Genomic DNA, 23,913 nt, shown 5'->3' on the forward strand with positions numbered 1-23,913 from the left:
CACTAATATACTAGGGACGACAAGAGAAGATAGCCCTTGTATAGCTTTGCGAGGAATTCAAAAAACACACAATATTTATTTTTATATTTAGATCGAATATTTCCTCTGGTTCACATCTTGGACATAAGCCTTCGGTTTATTACGTTACCCATTATAATTTATGCCGGTCAGTACTCCACTATAGAAATGACTGCCATGTTGTTTTCATTAGCTAAGACTAATGTTGATAAACAAGATGAATTATGTTCACTGTATGTCTTGTCGCCCCCTATACTTCTCTCTAAATGAATATTTATAACAAAGAAGTTTTTATATTTTCTGAAGAACTATATTTAACAGATTTAAATAAAAATAATTAACTGATTTTTCATTTAGATATGACTCACTGAAAGAAACACGTTAACACTTGTTTATTACTCATATCTGTATAATAGAAACAGTACAGAATATTATGGTTAACATTACAAATGTTTATGGCATGGTAAGTTTCACAATAATACACTTACAACCAGGTCATTTCATACACTTAAGGTTTTCTCTCATTGTTTCTTTTATTTTATATTTCACTACCTGTCGACGTTTTTGGAAAGTCTTCAACCAACACGATGTACCGAGGAATCTTAAAGTAGCTGATCTGAAACCAGAAAAAAAAAATCATTATTTAACAGATATACTTGTAAGGTTGTTAAAAATAGAGGACCAAAGTCATGACGAAACAATATATGTCAAACAATAAAAGTTTAATATGAGAAAATACAAATCAAACGTGATAGTTCATGACGAAAGAACATAAGATAAGTAGAAACGTTTCTAGACAATACTTAGTATGTTTACTGTAGCTCAGAATAAGACATGTGTGAGAAGATCATTATACGTACACAACTTTTTTTTTTTAAATCTTTTAGTCCAGGAAGCTTTTTGTTGAATACCAGTAAATATTTAGATCTATTGGTTCGCAATATCTTTAGGTGTTTCAAAGTATTATTCTGTTTGTACATAACCTGAATGTTATTTCTCTTGATGAACGTTTTACATGGTGATCTATTTGTGCAAGTAAAACCTCGATCTATCCCAGTTGACAATTTCTGTGTGGTTGTTTTATAATAACATATTACAGATGTTACATGACAAACAAGAGTGTATAAAAAAAAGTGTAATAAAACAACAACAGTTGACATTTAAAAATCCACACATTGTAATCCATTTTTCGACCAGTAAAATCTCTGTCGTTGTAACCACCTAACGAATACTTAATAAGTAATAGTATAATGGTCTGTTTTATTTTTTATATATATTCAGTTGATGTGATGTTAACATCAACTAGCTATTGTGTTAATATGACATGAAGTAAGTTCGGTGTTAATAGCTTCTTACTGAGCTACACTATTAATATCACATAAGGTGAGCAAAGTGATAACAGCTGGTGTTATGTTAACATAATACTGACTTTTCCTTTGCAATATTCACAAAGTTCCGTTTCTGTTACCGTTGATCCACCTTTTAGTTTCACCCAAACACAGGCTTCTTCTTCCATTTGCTGGTCTAGAACTCCAACGACCTAAAATGAAAATATCAAAATAAATATTATGTATGCTGTCATATCTACGTACAACGTTTAACAGCATTGTATATGGTACATTGAATCTAGTCCTATAAGTGACAAATTTAACAGTAACGTTAATGCAACTCTTAAACGTTTTCCACAATTCAACATTCTGAGTTTAATAATCTGATTCAATAGTGAAAACGACACAAAGGACGTTATCAATATCACAAAATACAATATCAATGACAATAATATCAAATGATATAGAAAAATCTCCAGGGCACTGACTACGTGAAAATAACAGTACATAGTCACTTTGTTATGAATGTATAATTCAAATTATTGTTAACTTTACTTTTTAGTATTATCATTAGGCTTACCAGTTTTAATGCTTCAAATACATTACAAGTTTAAGGCCGTCATGTTAAATGACCAAAAACAAAATTTGAATTTTGCGAAAAACTACACGAGAACTATCCGCATTTCTAATTTAGCAGTGTAATACTAGAATGAAGACAGCTAGTCATCACCACTCACTGCGAACTCTTTGTCTACTCTTTTTCCCAACAAAGAGTCGGATAACCGTCACATTATAACGTCCTCATGGCTGAAAGGGGCAGAATGTTTGGTATGACAGCGATTCGAATCGCGGATTACGAGTCGATAATTTCAACCACTTAGTCATGCCGGAATCTAAAATTTGAAGAGTACAAGACTTTCTGAGAAATCTCACCTGAGCTTCAGCGACATCTGGATGACTGAGAAGGAACTCTTCCACTTCCTGAGGATAGATGCATTCTCCTCCTCTGTTGACCATGTCTTTAAATGTACCAAGAATACTGATGTAGCCATCTTCATCTATCACAGCAATATCTCTGTGTCATATTGTATTATTAATATGTAGAAACAATTAACACCTTCATCCGTCATGACGATAAATTTGACACACATATTTTAAACGTAGAATTATTAATAACGTTATAAGTTACATTTGTGAAGCTAGGCACATCAGGAACCGTATCTTTGAGCAAACTTAACCGGATAACTAAATGAATTCCGGACGCGGACAAGATGTTCTCTTTTAGAAAACAATCGAAAAACCAGTAACAGTTCCTAGTCGGTACAAGAAGAAAGTTGAAGTATCAGAGTGGACATGTAGTGGACAAATCCTAGTTATTTATATCTTACTCAGTGTGATACCAACGTGCATTATCAAAGACTTGACCACATTGTTTTTTGTCACCCCAGTATCCAAAGAACGATAAACGATCACGTGTACACAGTTCTTCTTCTTTGTTGACCGGAACTATTCGTCCATCATTGTCCACTAGTTTAACCTGAGAACAAATTTATAGATTGTAAAAATACAACATAGTGAACTCTTACTATGTAAATAACACACTAACTACAACTTTACTTTGTATAATTTGTGGTACACCTTACATGGTTCATGTACTTAATACACTAACTACAACCTTACATTGTATCATTTATGGTACATCTTACATGCTCTAATACCATACAGTTACCTCAACATGGTCAAGTGGTATTTCAACTGTATGGTATTTCTTTTCCGGTCTTTCTCCTGGACGTGTTGAACACCTTACCGGACTATTTTCTGTTGTTGAGTATGTATTCTGTGGGCAAGAAAAGATAGTGGTGATTCCTATAACAAAGTTTTCCTTTCTTTAATTTATGGTACACATTACATTGTTAATGTACATAACACACTAACTACAACCTTAGTTTGTATTATTTATGGTACACATTACATTGTTAATGTACATGACACACTAACTACAACTTTAGTTTGTATAATTTATGGTACACCTTAAATGGATAATGTACTAGTACCAGTTTAGCTTTAGTTGCAGTCAGCTGAGTTAGAAACCACTCATAATAGTTGGTGCTCCAAACTGCCAGACGTTCTCCAGGTCTCAGTCCAAGCTCTAAGAAACTTGCTGCTAGCTGATCAGTCTGTGGTACAAACAATGGAACTTAAGAATTTACAGGTGTAGAGAATTTTATTTAAAGTACTGTAACACTAACATTATATGAACCAGTATATTTAAAGCTAAAATACATTTTAACTTCATATAAGCCATTACAGATACAGATACTGTAAAACTAACATTACATGGACCAGTGTAACAACATTTGAACCAGTAAAGATACGGGTACAGTATATTTAACAACACATGAAGCAGAAAACATAGACGTATAGTATGTCAAACAACACCTGAACCTCAATATCCATAGCTACAGTATATCTCACAACACATGACCCAGTAAAGATATAGGTACAGTATATCTAAAAACACGTGAATCGCTAAAGATACAGGCCCAGTCTTCCTAACAATACTTGAACCAGTACATCTATAGCTGCAGTATATCTAACAACACATGAACAAGTAAAGATACGGCTACAGTATATCTAAAAACACATGAATCGCTAAAGTTACAGGCCCAGTCTTCCTAACAACACTTGAACCAGTACATCTATAGCTGCAGTATATCTAACAATACGCGAACCAGTAAAGATACAGGTACAGTATATTAAAAAAAACAACACATTAACCAGTACGACTGTGGCTGCAGTATATCTAAAAACACGTGAACTAGTGAAGATACAACTTCATTACAAAGTACAGTGATTCACAGCAGCATGTTGTGCTGAAAATTGAAATTAGTCGCACATTGGTTTTCTTCAGTTCAGGACATTTTCTTTCTTGAACTTACTTCCAGAACTCAGTTGTAGAATGGGATTTATGGATCATCTTTAGACCCAGGTCATTCTGCAGTTCTGTTAGTTCCACAGCAGATGTTTCTGTAACCAGTGGTTCGAGAATTGGACAACTATCATGGATCACATGAACCATGATTTACAAGAGAGACGAAGCAGGGCTTCAACTTCTGTAAGTCCTCAAACCTGTGTAAGAAATTATCAAGCAGTCCTCGTAACTTATCTTTGTATTCTTTCAGTTTGTTTTATTTCAATATCAGGGAACGTACTTACTCTCCTTTTGAGATTGGGAAAGTTACTGAAGCTTCATGACAATATGTCTCCTTGAAAAAGTCTTATTTTATTCTGAAATCTGAAAATTGTCTGAGTAAGATTAGAAACAATATTATTCTACTCCTGGAATGCCAAGTTCACAGTTTGTAGATGATTCGTTATATCAGTAAGGAACAGTAGATCTTGAATCCACTCATCATCACTTGAGGATAGAATATTTTCCTTTCTTCAAGGAAAGTAATAACAGGCTCCAACAGGTCCACAAACCTATTTAATGCATTGCTGGTTTACAACCATCTCACAATAAAGTAGAAAGTGATATCACTGGGTTTACCTTGAAGCTCCAGTTCTTCAATAAAATTTTTCAACTATCGGTGGATATCCCCATTTATGATTATAAAATAACAATTTTTATACATCTTCATACTTAAGGTATCTGACTGCCAGGTGTTAATGCAATGAACAGGGAGAAACTCTGGAAAGCTGGAATCACTTTTCATAAGTATAATTAATCGTGCATTTTTCCCAACCATTGCAGGTTCTCCATCCGTTACAACACTGACGAGTTTATCCAGTGGAATATCAGCATGTGTTAAGGCTCTGTGAAGCACATGTCAACACCACGAGTTGTTTGTTTTAGTGCCACTACGTCCAACATTTCTTCCTTCACAGTTACATCAGAGGAAACATAACTAATAAATACCACCAGTTGTGGGTTGTTTTGTATGTCTGTAGATTCGTCAAGGAATAAGCTGAATGTAAGAGAATTCTTTAAATCATTTTGCCTGCAACTTCAGTACTGATCTGATAGATACGTCTCTCTGTAGTGTGGCGTGAAGCTGGTGTTTGTGCTATTAGTCGCCGAAGTTTTGCGTTATTTATATCTAACACTGCAACAACTTCAGCTATATTATTCTTTAGATATTCGCCATTAGAATATGGACGTTTAGCACAAGAGATATTCCATGATATAACAAAACTAGCTTCAGTCGTTGTATGAACTTCCTTGCTGAACGTTGTGAACAGTGGCTGCTGTTTATTTAGTGATGATTTTTTTTTGTTACAATTTGATGACGCCATCTTACTTCACTAAATTTTCGCAGACACTTCTAAAAAATTAAAGTGAAAAGAAACAATAAGCTCCAACTTGCACAACGCAACCAAACTCTACAGTGCCCACTATCACAACAACACTTCGCTAAGTTTACCATCCACAACACAACCAAACTCTACAGTGCCCACTATCACAACAACACTTCGCTAAGTTTACCGTCCACAACACAACCAAACTCTACAGTGCCCACTATCACAACAACACTTCGTTAAGTTTACCGTCCACAACACAGCCACACTTTTCCCTAACTTTTTTGCATGTCTGTATATACCACAACGTACTGATGTAGGTATTTAATAACATTTATCTATTGATTAATTTCGTCCATGTACACTGTAAAATATAATTAAAATTAATATTACATCTAAATATTGATATCCATGTTATACAACTCTTGATATAAGACTTTAAAACAATTATAAAACAATTGAAACATGGGAATTTTTCATATGTATAAATACACAGATACACTTGAAATTATGTTATCCGTATTGGTATTTGAAAACACAACATACTATATAAGTGTTTATATTTGTATAAAAACACACAGGAAGTGTTGGTATCTGTATAACAAAATATACAATAAAAGTGTCAATATCTGTATGATAATTATATTCTAGCAAATCACATATTAAAACACATACAGAGTATAATGCTTACACTCTGGTACATTATGTATTAATACATATACATAGTATAATACTTATACTCTTGTACATTATATCATAATACACATGTGCGGTATAATGGTTATACTCTAGTACATTACATCATAATACACCTACCCAGTGAAATACTTATACTCTTGTACATAATATCATAATACACATGTGCAGTATAATGGTTATACTCTAGTACATTACATCATACCTTAAATATTAATACCTGGTATAACAGGATGGTTCTGAAGGTCTAGTTTACAACAATACTTATCACTACTGGTATAACAGGATGGTTCTGAAGGTGTAGTTTACAACAATACTCATCACTATTGGTATAACAGAATGATTGGGAAGGTGTAGTTTACAACAATACTCACCACTACTGGTATAACAGGATGTTTGAGAAGGTCTAGTTTACAACAATACTTACCACTACTGGTATAACAGGATGATTGGGAAGGTCTAGTTTACAACAATACTTACCACTACTGGTATAACAGGATGGTTCTGAAGGTCTAGTTTACAACAATACTTACCACTACTGGTATAACAGGATGGTTCTGAAGGTGTAGTTTACAACAATACTCACCCCTTTTGGTATTAAAATTCTTGAGGTAAAGGCAATGATATTGTTGATTAACTGAAAATGAGAAAATGCTGCAGGTTTGGGTTTACCCGTGGTTCCCTGAAAAGAACATACTTCTGTTAGTTCAGAGACTTAGACAAAAGTCAACACTGTAGTTATTGTTTGAACGTCTGTTTTTATAACAGCCCAATACTGCAAGTCTAAGAATCGTATATTTCTATTATTAAGCAATATAATACGAAATAATTGTTTTTCTATTGGGTTTAACAAATTTCTCCTACCGATATAAATTCAATATTAAGTGGATCGTCAAACTGAATCTTAGAGTCCAGCGCCTTCACTTCTCGCAACTTCTCGTTTCCTGCGGCACGTATTATATCGTTAAACTTGAAAACTCCGCTGGATTGATAATAAATTTAATAGTTACTAATAGAGTATGAATTGTGTCAAGTGTATTGTTAAGATAAATACAAATACGATAAGAAAGACATATGGTTTTGTTATCTATGTTATGTACCGTTATTTATATCTTTATTATAATCATTCAGTATTTTTCTCTTAAAGTGAATATTTTCACATCCTGACAGAAGTATAAAATATCGTAAAATCAGTTATGGTGTGGTCAACTTGTTTGGTTACTTACGGAAAGTCATTCTTTGTCAACATGACAACTGTGTGTAGATCTGGACATCTGAAGCAGAATAAACAGTGAATATAGACATCAGTATATTATATCATGGTTATAATGTTAATAAATATATAATATTTCACTAACTTTATATAATATGTAAGTCCAAGATATATCAATAATCAGTATTTAAAGAAATATCTAGAAAATAAATAAGACAATTTTTATTCTTAATACTTATACACAACATGACATCTATACTCTAGTGCATCATATATTAATACAAATACACAGTATGATTCTAAAACAATAGTGCATCATACATTGATACACATATACAGTGTGATAGTTATACTCTAGTATATTATATTTTTAATATACATACATAATATCATGCGTACATTTTAAAACTTCGGCATACATTGTTATGGGTAACGTAATAATCAGGAGACTCATGTCCAAGATGTGAACCAGAGAAAATATTTGATATAAATAAAAGTAAATATTGTGTATTTTTTAGATTTCACGCAAAGCTACTCAAGGGCTATCTGCGCTAGCCGTACCTAAATTATTAGTGAAGAAACGAGAGTATAGGCGGCTAGTCATCACCACACACCGCCAACTCTTGAACTACTCTTTCATCAACGAATAAGGGGATTGACCATCATGCTATAACCCCTTCACGGCTGAAAGGGCGAGCATTTTTGGTGGGACGGGTATTCGAACCCGCAACCCTATGATTACGAGTCGATCGCCTTAACCCACTTGACTATGCTGGGCTAATAAATATTATTATTTATATAATATTTATAATAAATATTAGTATGGTAAAGAAACATAGAAATTAGATTTGTAAATAAATATAAAATACGACATAAATACATTCACTAAGTGGTTCTTTACTCTTACTTATATCAGTAGAACTACATCAGTTTCATTACTAGTGGTGACAGGATGAATCTATTTATATTTGAAAAGTAACACAAGTTTCACTGAACGTTAGACTGTATATTAAAAATTATATGTCCGGAGTTGTGACTCAACTTATCAACACCACATATAAACAACTAACCATGTTACCATTTTAATACACACACACACATATGAATATATATAATATTTGCTGTTGTGTAAATAAAGTTGTAAATCTCATACATTTCACATGATGATGCAGGTTTTTAGTTTAAGTACATATTAAATGTAGAACTGAATCGATAACAGTCAAATTATCATTCATATTGAAATATATTATAAGTTATATTTTCTGACAGACACTGTTTTAACCTTTTACTGATTGTTGTACTATACAGTAATGTTGATAACACTATGTCGTTTATAACGTACATGAAATATCACTTAGTGATTGAAGTGAACAAATATTAATAAGGACATTGTGTACAGAAGTTGTATGGAAGCTGATCTGGTGTTTTATAAACCATGATATTTATATTAATAGTTTATGTACATTCAAATTTTAATAGTAAATATCTCATTTAGTTTGTGGTTTCTCTTACATAAATAGGTAATGTAATATCCATAAAAGATATGATATTAGATTCATACATATACTGTGTTAGTATTCAAGAAATGTATTCTAACATAAGTTTCATATGAAATAATGTCCATAAACTACCAAAATGTTTTAATGTTATCTTATACAATGATGACATGTTGAGGCACCCTAGCAACACACTGTCTGATTCTAGTTCCTGGACACCATTACCCTCAGGTGTTTAGTATATAACACTTATGCACCCTCACGTATTAACGTATTACAAAACAGTTTGCTAACTGATGTCTTTTAGTGTGCATGTCCATAAAATAAGGTGTTCTAATAAGCGTGTTAGTAAGATGAGGTGAAAGTTAATCTTTGATATTATATTAACAAATATCCAACGTCCAAAGAATATATATATGTATATATGTTTACTAATACGTAGGATTTAATCTCAAACTAGTTCACTGTTTCTCATCAGCTCTATCAGATATATTTAATTTTGATAAATTTAAACACACAAAGTTGGACAGAACTGAGGGGAAGAAAACGTCATATGTAACTAAAGAACATAAACAGATATATTTAGGTACCCTAACCTTGACATCAGAACTTACTTTAACTATATCTATCGACAATGTACATCAGATATGCCAACCATTATGATTTTGGTGTATACATTACGACTTTACGCTCATACAATCAAATATTACGACTTGTTGCAACTCCCAAATTATAATATATTATATAGGCCTATACAATAAAGTGATAAATTGTTTCCCCAGGGCTTGAAAGGGGTGAAAAAAATTTCTAGTGAGATACAAATAAATTTTGATAATAAATAAAAGACATAGTCCAAATGTCTATTTGCGATAATCATGTTTGTACTTGAAATAATAAAAAAATATTTGTATCTCCGACGTCTACCAATAGTTTGAGTGCGGTGCTTCTCCATACTGGGTACGTGGGGGAATCCATAGTTACGTCATCAATCAGGGTTTGCGTTGATGGGTATTTCTCGTTTTCTAAGCGGCATAGAAACACCAATGCGATCGTTAACAAGATGGAAAAAGAAAGTGGCCTCGTTCACCAGATTGTCTTGTTTCTGACAAACCTAAAAGGACTAAAACTGTGAATCAAAAATTTAGGAAAGAGTATAGTGCAAAATATCCGGTCATTGCATTAAAAGTCAGTGACAGTCATGCGTTATTTACAGTTTGTCACATCGATTTTTTTGTGGCACCTGGCGGGATAAACGATTGTTCCAGACATACATAATTGGCATCTCACCAACAAAAAACAGAGGCGAAGACAAAAACGATGCAAATAACAACATTTATGAATAAGAATTCAAAATATGAAACCATAAATGCAGAAGTGATGTTTACGCAATTCGTTATTTCTCATAATTTACCCCTAGCTGTAGCCGATCATGCAGGACATCTCTTCAGAACAATTTTCCCAGACTCCGATATAGCAAAAAATACGGCTGTGCTAGAACCAAAACTACAGCCATTGTACAAATATTGGGTTGTGAAGATAACAAAATGATTTCAAGCATACTTACTAACAGTGTTTACAGTTTAGCCACAGATGGATCCACAGAAATGAATGACACAAAACTGTATCCGGTGGTTGTACGATATCTTGACCCTTTGTTTGGAAAATTGTTTGTACTTTTTTGACAATGGTGGAATGAAAAGTAGCTTCAACAGGAGAGAATATTTTCAAGATTTTGGACCATGAAATGACAAAGAGGAATATTCCATGGGAAAACTGTCTTAGTTTTTCTTTAGACAATGCCTCAGTTATGTCTGGTATAGGTAAAGGTGTGACGGGACACATCTCAAGATGACAACCTAGCATTTACTTCATGGGCTATCACCTCATTAATATTGCTGCCCAGAAAGCTTTCAGAGAAGTATCCTGCCCAGTTTCTGATATATTGATATATATCAGCTATTTTCTGGACAAAAGTGCTAGCAGAAAACAACATTTCAAAGAGTTTCAAGGTTTGTATGACAAATAACCAAGAAAAATTCTACAACTTGTTGACACAAGATGGCCATTACTTAGGGTGTGCTTCAACAGAATATTGGGCATGTGAAGCCATTGAAGAAGTACTTTCACTGTGAAAAGGAAAAACTGGATTCAAAAGTATCTAAACGTGCAGCTCAGTCAGACAGAAAGACTTTAACAGTTAAGAAATCCTCTCAGCCACTCAGAGACACAGTCAAGACCTCCTCTCAGCCACACAAGACAAAAGTCTCTAAAAGCAGACAAAGAAACATTTGATATAACTCAATAAATTTTTAGGCAGTCTGACCTTGAACTAAAGAAGAGACAATCAATGAGTAGAAAATGAAAGCTAACAAGGAAGTAACCAAGAAAAGTTATGCACACAGCAAGTTAGATAAGTTAACAGTTTTCTTGGACAAAAAAGTGAACTTGTTATATTGTTTTTTTCTTCAATCTGCAATTCTTCTACTTAAACAAGCCAATTTGATATTGCAAAGAGAAGAACCTTGCATACACATTATACATATAACTCTGATTACACAAGTTAAAAATATACTTGTCAGGTACATCAAGCCAGAATATCTTGAAGACAACATCACTGAACTTGACTACAGCAATGAATCCTTACACAAATCCGATGAGGAAGTTTCTACTGGAAATGCTGCTAAGGAATGCATTGTTAATTATGAAAAGGACCTGAACCTTATCAGCTTCTACATCAGTGTCAAAAAATACTGTATTGCAGCTACAAATTACATGATGAAACCTTTCCCTCTAAAGTATGAACTTATGATCCACACAGAGGTTGCTGATCGAAAACTGAAAGTCAGAAAAAGATTTCTCTTCTCTATAGTTCTTCACAGACAGTTTACCTTGTCCTTGTCAATACACATGAGCACAACACTATTGACAAGTTGGAAGGGCAATATTTGATATATCAAACTGATACTTTCTCAGAAACTGTCCTTTGGTTGAATGTTGACAAGTTTTGTGTTCAGCTGTTTACTGTTAAGGATGGAAATGACAACCAGAAGTATGACATTCTGTGTAGGGTTATGCTTGGAATTCTTCCAATCTTCCAATCTAATGCTGACAGTGAAAGGATATTTAGTTTAGTGACTAAAACAAAAGCAAGTTCATACCAAACTTGAGCATCTCAGTTTTGAACAGTATTATAACACACAAGATGTGTATGCAGTCAAATGGACAATGTTGTTATAACTCACAATCATCCAGAGACATTCTCATGAAAACAAAGGATACAAAAGCTTCAGAACTATTACAATAAGTATCATAAATATGATATAAACTACTCCTTACACAACAGCTATTTCTGTTTACTGTTTGTGCATGTTAAATGTTTTATGAATGGTTTTATTCATATGTTTTAACAGTATATTTGTCACTCTGAACTAAATAAAAGGCATAATTTCAAAATATTTTTTTAAATTTATTTATTAAATTCACAAAACCCAGTCATAAATGAGCAATCTGTAGCAGTAATAAATAATAATAGTTATAATAATAATATAACAATAAACAGCTTAGAGACATTGGTCAGGCCTAGTAGCCCCAAATGAAAAAGGGCCCGTCTACATTGATTACGCTCAGCCATTTGAAATAGTTGGCATCTTTGTATACACTCATGCCTACCGATGTGAAAAAGATAGGATTACAAACTTATATAATTCAAGATTCAGTTGTAAAAACAAGTTAGTCCAGAGTGGCTTTGGTCCAGGGAACCGCTCTGTGTGCTTTTTAAATAGAATGGGTAAAATGATATAATGTATGTGTAGTACAACTATCATTCCCTTCACTGATATAATGTATGTGTAGTACAACTATCATTCCGTACACTGATATAATGTATGTGTAGAACAAATATCATTCCGTACACTGATATAATGTATGTGTAGAACAAATATCATTCCGTACACTGATATAATGTATGTGTAGAACAAATATCATTCCGTACACTGATATAATGTATGTGTAGAACAAATATCATTCCGTACACGAAAATCAAAACAATTTATCTATAACTCAGCATCATCCTTGAGATGAACTTACCAATAACAAAACCACTGTGGACGTGTTTGTACTGAACTGCGTTGGTTAGATTAAATTACGTGTTTCGTAGCTTCTTTTAGTTGAAGACAGATAAGAGAGACGAATTAATATACAAGATATGATCAGTTTCTAGAAGAGAACAACATCCAATGGGATTACGGCAGCTTATGTCACAAGATAAAGTAACTAGAACCTTGGTGTTGTGTTTGTCATTATCTCACAGCTCAAAATATTTACGTTACGATCTATCACTAAAACTATCATTTCTTCGTTTTCTGGAGCTATAAGGACTCCACCGTACAGGTACGTACACAGGTAATGTATTGTGTGAACGTTAACTCTTTATATACGTATTAACGTTTCTAGTGTGTGTTGCGCTTTTATAGATATTGACACATTTATAGTATGTTGAATTAAATAAATACCAATACTTCCAGTGTTTATTGTGTTTACATAGATATTAATTATTCGAGTATGAGTTGGATTTATATAGATATTAACACTTTCTTTGTACTTTGTGTTATATAGATACCAACACTTCCAGTGTCTATTGTGTTTATACAAATATTTAATTTTTTTATGTTTTTATAAGTTGTGCTTGTATTTCGAATGTGTGTTATATTTATATAGATACTAAGAGTTCCAGTATGTCTTGTGTTTAATATATATTAACATTTGAATGTGTGCTAGTAATATGTATATTATTTATAACTCCGAGTGTATCTGTTAATTTATAAATATGAAGAATTCCATTGTATGTTTGGTTATCTTTTTAAAGATTTATAAGAAAGGTTTTATTCATATGGATACCAGTATTTCGATGTAATATTAGATTTTCATGTATTACGTACCACTTATACTGAACATACATATAATTAATATACAGATAACAGTTATTAAAAACATTCACTCTGAGCCTCAACTAGTGATCAGTGTGTACACGTACCGAGGTCTGATATGGTTAAGAGAGGATGGTTCACAGTTTCAGTTTTGAACGTGTTATAAAGGTAATCTGAATTCTTTTATTGGTTCAAAGTGTTTGTGGTGGTGGTGGGTGGACGCTGTATTTAGAACATTCATACAGTCAATTAACCAGTGTGAATTAATCAACATTAACATCAGTTTTCAATCTTTAGTTTTCGAACACCAATCATCTCTAAAACCAATCAGTTGTTGTGAAAACAAAATCCAAAACTTACATTCTTCATCAAAATTTTAATTATAAACTCATGTGTGAGTATTTACTGTATGAATGAATTATTAAACTATTCTGTGAAATTGAGGAATTACTAGATGAGTATATGACCATAAACTGTTCTATTTTACTGAGGTATAACTACCATATAGTGTATTACGATATGATGTGCTAGAGTATAACTATTGTACTGTGTATGTATATTATTATATAATTCACTAGAGTTTAACTATCATACTAAGTATTGTTATATAATTTACTGTGGTATGAGTACCGTATAAAGCAAATGTATTATGATATAATGTTATGATGTATAACTATTATCTATATATATATATTATGATATCATGTATTGTATTATAACTAGCATACCATATATGTGTATTATGATATAATGTAGTAGAGTATAAGTATCATCCTGTGTATATTTATTAGGATATAATGTACTAGAGTATAAATATAACACTTTGTATGGGTATTATGATATAATGTTCTACCGTATAAGTATCAAACTGTGTTTGTGTATTATGATATAATGTACTACAGTATAAGTATCATGCTGTGTATGTGTATCATGATATAATGCTCTGGAATATAAGTATTATACTGTATATTTGTATTATGATATAATGCACTGTAATATAAGTATTATACTGTATATGTATTACGATATAATGTACTGTATTATAACAACCACATTGTGTATGTGTATTATGATATAATGTAGTAAAGTATAAGTATCATACTGTGTATATGTATCAGGATATAATTTACAAGAGTATAAATATCATACAGTGTATGTGTATTATGATATAATGTTCTAATGTATAAGTATCATACTGTGTTTGTGTATTATGATATAATGTACTACAGTATAAGTATCATGCTGTGTATATGTATTATATATAATGTACTTGAATATATGTATCATACTATACATGTGTATTTAAGGAAAAACATATATTATCCCTGAATTTATCTGGTCAGAACTATGACCTTACGACCTTTTTTACCTGCCTTACAAAACCGTACTGTGTATTGATAAAAACAAACTATGTTGTGGATCAGAAAAAAGAGAGACAAACGAATAGTCAGTTTCTGGAACAGAACAACATCCAGTAGGATTACGGCTAGTTACGTCATAAAATAGACCAGAAACTGGACTTTAAAATAACCAAAACCTTCGTGATCTGTATGTCATTATCTCACAGTTTGAAATGTTACGATGTATCAATAAAACCATCATTTCTTTGTTCTCTGGAGCTATAAGGACTCCACTGCACAGGTAAGTACACAGGTGATCTGCTATGTGGACGTGAACAGTGTATAGACGTATTAACGTATCTAGTGTGTGTTGTGCTTATACAGATATTGACACTTTTATTGTATCTATATGTTATGAAATTACCAACATTTCCAGTATTCATTGTGTTTATACAGATATTGACGCTTTTACTTTATATTTAGTTATACAGATACCAGCATTTCCAGTATGTTAATATTTATAAATATATAAACACTTTTATAGTATGTTGTGTTGTACAGATACGAATATGGATAACATCGTAACGAAGTGTAGAATCCCATGTATCGCTTCTTTTACCATTGTTTAAAAGTCTTATATCAAGCGTAGTATAACATGGATATCAATATTTAGATGTAATATTATGTTTATAGGTTTTAATTATATTTCACAGTGTACATGGACGTCATTAATCAATAGATAAAGGTTATTAGTGCGTTGTGTTATACAGGTAACAATAATTTACTATTATGTCCGTATTAAAAACGTAAATATCTTGATTGTTTCCAGACTCCTAGCAACTAATTCAGAAAAGTTTAAGATTAGCTATAACTGTGGTCACGGAGACAGCTTTCTTATCGGATCCACTATTGGTCAAGCTTTAAATAAAGTATCTTACGATGTTGGTGACCAATTAGCTTTTGTTTTCTGTCATCAGGATGTCCGTCGCACCTTTCTGGAGACTAATGAAGAAGTATGAAACTTGGTGAAGCATTTATAGAATATCATAAGTCTAACATCCAACTCTATCATACAAAATGTGTTGTTAACGTATTTATAGAATATTATAAGCCTAACATCCAACTCTATCATACTGAATGTTGTTAACGTATTTGCAGAATATTGTAAGCCTAATATCTAACTCTATCATACTAAATGTGTTGTTATTTTATTTGCAGAATATTATAAGACTAACATCTTGTCAGATCACTTCTAAACGTGTTATTAATTAAGTTACAGACTACTATAGGCCTAACATCTTACACCATCACATCTGAATGTGTTGGTGATGTATTTACAAAGCATAATCAACCTGTCATCTTACTAATTTCTGAATGTGTTGGATATATTACCATACTGTTTAAAGCCTAATCTTTAAGCTGTACATGTATCTTTGATGGTTCATGTCTAGTTAAATATACTGTTGGTATGAATGTACCGGTTAGCGTGTTCTTAGATACGCTATATCTTTACTCGTTCATGTGCTATTCGATATGTTGTACTTGCATCTGTACTGGCTCATATGTTTTTAAATATACTTTAATTGTAACCTTACTGGTTCACGTGTTGTTAGATATATTGTACCTATAAATGTACTGGTTCTCGTGTTGTAAGATACACTGTACCTGTATCTTTACTGGTTCATGTGTTATTAGATATATTTTAGCTACACATTTACCTGATCATGTGTTGTTAGATATATTGTACCAGTATCTTTACTGGTTGACATATTGTTACACCTACTGTACTTGTATTTTAACTTGTACTGTTGGTGTTAGATATTCTGTAGCTATAGATATACTGGCTCATTTCTTGTTAGATATGTTGTACTTATAGTTCTACTGATTCTCGTCTCGCTACTTATACTGTACCATTATCTGTTGTTTTATGTGTTGTGAAATATACTGTAGCTATAGATGTACTCCTTGATATGTTGTATGATATACAGTTTCTGTATCTTACCTGGTTCATGTGTTATTAGATATCCTGTAGTTATAGATGTACTAGTTCACATGTTTCTTAGATAAACTCTACTTGTATCTTTACTGGTTCACGTTTTGTTAGATATACATTAGCTACAGATACACTGGTTCATATGCTGTTAGATATCCTGTACTTGCTTGTTTACTAGTTCCAGCATTTTTAGGTATATTGAACGTGTATCTTTACTGGTTAAAATATTGTAAGATATACTCTAGTTATAGATGCTCTGGTTCATATATTGTTAGATATATAACCAGTCATCTTTACTGGTTCACGTTTTGTTAGATATACTGTACCTATATCTCTACTGGTTCACTTGTTATTAGATATGCTGAAACTATAGATATTGTGGTTCACGTGCTTTTGGATATACTGCACGCGTGTCTTTATTGGTTATTGTATTCTGAGATATACTGTAGGTATATATGTACTGGTTCACGTGTTGTTAGATACACTATAGTTATAGATGTACCAATTCACGTGTTTTAGATACAATTTAACAGTATCTTTACTGGTTCACCTGTTTTTAGAGATATTGTAGCTGTATGTGCACTGTTTGACGTATTGTTAGGTATACTGTAGCTACAGATGTACTTGTTCGTATGTTGTTAGATGTACTGTACCTGTATCTTTACTGGTTCACATGATGTGCGATACACTGTACCTGTATCTTTACTGGTTCACATGATGTGCGATACACTGTTCCTGTATTCTTACTGGCTCACATGGTTTAGATATACTGTAGTTATAGATGTCTTGACTCATGTGTTTTAAGATATGCTGTACTAGTCTCTTCAGTGGTTCACAAGTTCTTAGATATACTGTACATGTATTGTATGTATTTAGTGGTTGATGTTTTGTTAGGTATAGGGCAGTTATAGATATACTAGTTTATATGTTGTTAGATATGTTACAACAATATCTGTACTAGTTCACGTGTGTTAGATATACTGTACATGTGTGTTTAGTGATTGATGTTTTGTTAGGTATTGTGTAGTTATAGATATCCTAGTTTATATATTGTTAGATATGCTGTAACCGTATCTACACCAGTTCATGTATTGTTAGATATACTGTACATGTGTGTTTAGTAATTGATGTTTTGTTAGGCATTGTGTAGTTATAGATATACTAGTTTATATATTGTTAGATATCCTGTAACCGTATCTACACCACTTCATGTATTGTTAGATATACTGTACATGTGTGTTTAGTGATTGATGTTTTGTTAGGTATTGTGTAGTTATAGATATACTAGTTTATATATTGTTAGATATCCTGTAAACCGTATCTACACCAGTTCACGTGTTCTGTATTTTATTGATTAACATGTTGTTAGATATACTGTATCTGTAGATGTACTGTTTCATGTGTTGTTAGGTGTATTGTGCCGAAATCTTTACTGGTTCTCATGTTCTTAGGTACACAGTACTTGTATTTTTACTTGTTTACGTGTTGGTAGATATACTATAACTCTTGATGTACTGGTTCACTTGTTCTTAGGTATATAGTACTTGTATCTTTATTTGTTTATGCGTTGTTAGATATACTGCAGTTCTTGATGTACTTGTTTACGTGTTGTTAGTTATAATGTAGCTATGTATTATTGGTTCATGTGATGTTAGATACACTGTACATGTATCTTTACTGGTTCAGTTCTTGTTACATATCTTGTAGCTATCGATGTACTGGTTCACGTGTTTATAGATATATTGTCGATATAAATATACTAGATCACGTGTTGTTAGATATATTGTAGATATACATCTACCGGTTCATGTGTTGATCTATATTCTGTAGCTATAGATGTACTGGTTCACGTATTGTTAGATATATTGTAGATATAGATCTACCGGTTCATGTGTTGATCTATATTCTGTAGCTATAGATGTACTGAATCACGTGTCGTTAGATATAGTGGTTCATGTAATGTTAGTTTTACTGTACTTTAAATAGAATTCTATACATCTGTAAATTCTTAAGTTCAATTGTTTGTACCACAGACTGATCAGCTAGCAGCAAGTTTCTTAGAGCTTGGACTGAGACCTGGAGAACGTCTGGCAGTTTGGAGCACCAACTGTTATGAGTGGGTTCTAACTCAGCTGGCTGCAGCTAAAGCTGGACTGGTACTAGTAAGGATATTTGATATTATCTTTAACCAAAGTAATATTTTGAAACATCTTTATCTTCACAAACATGAGATATATGAATTTAAATTTTACATCTGAAATATAGAGTAAATGAAAGATTCTTCTGTAACGTGTACTAATATATGTTAAACAAATACTCATGGATTTGTTAACATAAACTTACTTTTGTATGTTGGGTGTTTTAATATTAACATCAATATTCGTTATCTTACTACTGATTAAATTTTGTAACGTAACTTTTGTGTGTTATGTTTTCTGTTCGAGATCAATATCAACCCTGCCTTCATGCCTTCTGAACTAGAATACTGCTTAAACAAGGTAAACTACTATACTTTGTTTGGTATAAAACTAAAGTAGTTGTTACAACTATGGTTGATAAGAATTTTAAATATAACAAATAAAGTGAGATGTGAACAACGTGTTAAAATAGCTATAAAAGATGATATGCAATATTTAAGGTCACAGAACATGACAGTGTATAATAATAGCTTGTGAAAGTTATTTTCAATTATTTCTGGATATACTTAAAGTATTCAGAAAAGTTTTTACCAATTTAGGTTCTAACTAAAGACCACATTTTCCAAACAAGCTAGTGATTCGACAGTTTTTTATATATAAGCCCATTTTACTTACCGCAGAAATGTATATTATTATCCCAAGTTTGGAGTATTTAGTTTTAAAATGTGGCTATCTCCACATTTCCCGTAAACCATAGCCTATGATGTCATCTGGAGGTCAAGGTGGTCATAACGGCCATTTTTGCCAAATAGGACGACCAATAGGTATGATACTGAAAAGGTCGTATTTTATGGTAAATCGTATCACAATCTTTCTGAAACCTTAATTAGCTTTGTTACTTGCTGATCTTCTTTCATATTGGACTCTCTCATATCTTTTTTATTTCACTACAGGTGTATAATTAACGTCTAACTTCCCTTCAGTGAAAAATGTTTGTGATTTCTCCCAACGTTTGTATGCACTCCCTCAACTAAATAGGATTAACTGAGCCACATCTTTTACTTCCTTCCGTGTACTCTCTGAAATCATCTATAAAATGACTTCACAAAGAAATTTGGTATCGACAAATTTTGTTTCGCCTTGTTTCATACCGTAAAGAGAAATAACAATATTTTAATTAAATAATAAAGTCAGAATACTATTCACTTCATTTGACCACACACCAGAATTCACGATACCATAATGGGAAACTTTGTATTACAATCTTAAAGTGTCATGTGTAGCACATACTAGAAACAGTAGATATATATATCCAGTTTTTATTTGATTAAAACAAAAATATATGTGAACAGATCATCATGAACTCTTATTGTGTGTATATCACGATTCATATGGTTGATTTAAAGAAAAGAACTCAGGATATATTTGTGTGTTTATATATATATACACTTTGTTTACTAATAAAATACTATATATTAACTTTCTACGTTCTTTACAACATTTTACTAAATTAAAGTACGTTTTATGTATAAAATCGAAACACTTGAAGAGATGAACAAACTGTTCTACCTTTCTAGACCTCTTGTAAAGCACTGATTGCAGGAGAGTCTTTCAGAAAACAAGATTACTTCCAACAGTTGTGTTCTGTTGTACCAGAGATTATATCATCCAAACCAGGCCAGATTAAAAGTAGCAGGTAAGGTAAAGACAATATAGATTATAATGTTTAAACCTCGTCTGATTACATGTAGCGAGTAACATAAAGTAAAACATCTCAGAATGTTGAAACCAGACCAAATTAAAAGTAGAAGGTAAGGTAAAGAACAAAATAGATTATAATGTTGAATCCAGGTCAGATTAAAGATATTGTACATGTAGCGAGTAACATAAAGTAAAACATCTCAGAATGTTGAAACCAAATCAAATTAAATGTAGAAGGTAAGGTAAAGAACAAAATAGATTATAATGTTGAATCCAGGTCAGATTAAAGATATTGTACATTATCTAATCTTCACCAGAACAGATTAAAAGTAGCAGGTAAGGTAAAGTACAATATAGATTATAATGTTAAAGCAGGCTAGATTAAATGTAACACGTAAAGTAAAATACAACATATCAGAATATTGAAACCAGGTTAGATTAAAAGTAACTAATATCCCACATCACGTGTTATAAATATTGTTATAAACATTTTATATTGTTTGAACACATTTCTGTCATACAAACATTGTCTTATTTATTTTCCAGATATTTTTAAATACTGATTATTGGTATACCCTGGACTTACATATTATATGAAATTAGTGATATATTCACTAACATAACAACCATGATATAATATACTGATCTCCATATTCACTGTTTATTCTGCTTCAGATGTCCAGATTTACACACAATTGTCATGTTGACAAAGAAGGACTTTTCGTAAGTAACCAAATAAGTTGAACACATCTTAACTGATTGTAGGATATTCTATACTTCTGTCACGATGTGAAAATATTTACTTTAAGAGAAAAAAACTGAATGCTTATAATAAAAATATAAATAACGGTACATAACATAGATAACAAAACCATATGTCTTTCTTACCGTATTTGTATTTATCTTAATAATACACTTGACACAATTCATACTCTATTAGTAACAATTAAATTTATTATCAATCCAGCGGAGTTTACAAGTTTGACGATATACTACGTGCCGCTGGAAACGAGAAATTGCGAGAAATGAAGGAGCTGGACTCCAAGATTCAGTTTGATGATCCACTTAATGTTGAATTTATATCGGTAGGAGAAATTTGTTAAACCCAATAGAAAAACAATTATTTCGTATTATATTGCTTAATAATAGAAATATACGATACTTAGACTTTCAGTATTGGGCTGTTATAAAAAAAAAAGACATTCAAACAATAACTACAGTTTTGACTTTTGTCTGAGTCTTTGAACTAACAGAAGTATGTTCTTTTCAGGGAACCACGGGTAAACCCAAACCTGCAGCATTTTCTTATTTTCATTTAATCAACAATGTGATTGCCTTTACCTCAAGAATTTTAAAACCAGAGGTGGTGAGTATTGTTGTAAACTACACCTTCCCAATCATCCTGTTACACCAGTAGTGTTGAGTATTGTTGTAAACTACACTTTCAGAACCATCCTGTTATACCAAAAGTGGTGAGTATTGTTGTAAACTGCACCTTCCCAATCATCCTGTTACACCAGAAGTGGTGAGTATTGTTGTAAACTAGAGCTTCTCAAACATCTTGTTATACCAGTAGTGGTAAGTATTGTTGTAAACTAGAGCTTCTCAAACATCTTGTTATACCAGTAGTGGTGAGTATTGTTGTAAACTACATCTTCTCAATCATCTTGTTATACCAGTAGTGGTGAGTATTGTTGTAAACTACACCTTCAGAACCATCCTGTTATACCAGTAGTGGTAAGTATTGTTGTAAACTACACCTTCAGAACCATCCTGTTATACCAGTAGTGGTAAGTATTGTTGTAAACTAGAGCTTCTCAAACATCTTGTTATACCAGTAGTGGTGAGTATTGTTGTAAACTACATCTTCTCAATCATCTTGTTATACCAGTAGTGGTGAGTATTGTTGTAAACTACACCTTCAGAACCATCCTGTTATACCAGTAGTGGTAAGTATTGTTGTAAACTAGAGCTTCTCAAACATCTTGTTATACCAGTAGTGGTGAGTATTGTTGTAAACTACACCTTCCCAATAATCCTGTTATACTAGTAGTGGTGAGTATTGTTGTAAACTACACCTTCTCAATCATCCTGTTATACCAGTAGTGGTGAGTATTGTTGTAAACTACACCTTTCCAATCATCCTGTTATACCAGTAGTGGTAAGTATTGTTGTAAACTAGAGCTTCTCAAACATCTTGTTATACCAGTAGTGGTGAGTATTGTTGTAAACTACACCTTCCCAATAATCCTGTTATACTAGTAGTGGTGAGTATTGTTGTAAACTACACCTTCCCATTCATTTTGTTATACCAGGAGTTTTGAGTATTGTTGCAAAGTACACCTTTTAATTCGTCTTATTATACCAGTAATGGCATGTATTGTTGTAAACTACACCACTTAGTATGCTGTTATCAGTTTACACATTTATCTTATCGATCACAAACGTACGTAAGTCGCAGTGTTCTTATAACTTAATATGTAACCCTACCGATGAATTGTTTTATTATTATTGTTGTGAGCTGTATTATTCATATACTTATATACTTCATTTATTTTGGGTTAAACGTAAAATTATCATAACTACATTTGTTCCAGTTAACGTTCAGTTTCTTGTGTTTTTTAAGAAATATGATGCAGTCCTATTTATGATACCACAATATGTTTTTGAATGAAATCTCAGTTTGAACACAGTTCCGTTTAAAGTTGTATATGGTCTAATATAACAACACGTAAGTCATATAGTCTAAACCACCTGACCTAGTTA

At 32.2% G+C, this 23,913-nt stretch overlaps 2 protein-coding genes across 2 annotated transcripts in view; one reads left to right on the plus strand and one right to left on the minus strand.

Annotated features, from left to right (window-relative positions):
• Positions 1–395: 395 nt before the first annotated feature.
• LOC143245977 (medium-chain acyl-CoA ligase ACSF2, mitochondrial-like) lies at positions 396–4,425 on the minus strand. Its single transcript, XM_076492228.1, has 8 exons — positions 4,286–4,425; positions 3,909–3,939; positions 3,401–3,523; positions 3,076–3,183; positions 2,735–2,883; positions 2,280–2,421; positions 1,448–1,558; positions 396–634 (listed from the first exon to the last, which is right to left on the minus strand). Exons 1-8 carry the CDS (start codon positions 4,423–4,425, stop codon positions 557–559), a joined length of 882 nt encoding a protein of 293 aa, XP_076348343.1. The 3' UTR covers positions 396–556.
• LOC143245978 (medium-chain acyl-CoA ligase ACSF2, mitochondrial-like) overlaps positions 4,424–23,913 on the plus strand; it is a 78,111-nt gene continuing 58,621 nt past the window's right edge. The window contains exons 1-7 of the mRNA XM_076492229.1: positions 4,424–4,461; positions 11,681–11,891; positions 13,360–13,451; positions 16,145–16,328; positions 19,342–19,470; positions 19,753–19,806; positions 21,024–21,142. Coding sequence (XP_076348344.1) covers positions 4,424–4,461; positions 11,681–11,891; positions 13,360–13,451; positions 16,145–16,328; positions 19,342–19,470; positions 19,753–19,806; positions 21,024–21,142 — 827 coding nt within the window. The remainder of the gene's footprint in view (positions 4,462–11,680; positions 11,892–13,359; positions 13,452–16,144; positions 16,329–19,341; positions 19,471–19,752; positions 19,807–21,023; positions 21,143–23,913) is intronic.

This window comes from Tachypleus tridentatus, chromosome 3, assembly GCF_004210375.1.
Source record: "Tachypleus tridentatus isolate NWPU-2018 chromosome 3, ASM421037v1, whole genome shotgun sequence".
Taxonomy (NCBI): Eukaryota; Metazoa; Arthropoda; class Merostomata; order Xiphosura; family Limulidae; genus Tachypleus; species Tachypleus tridentatus.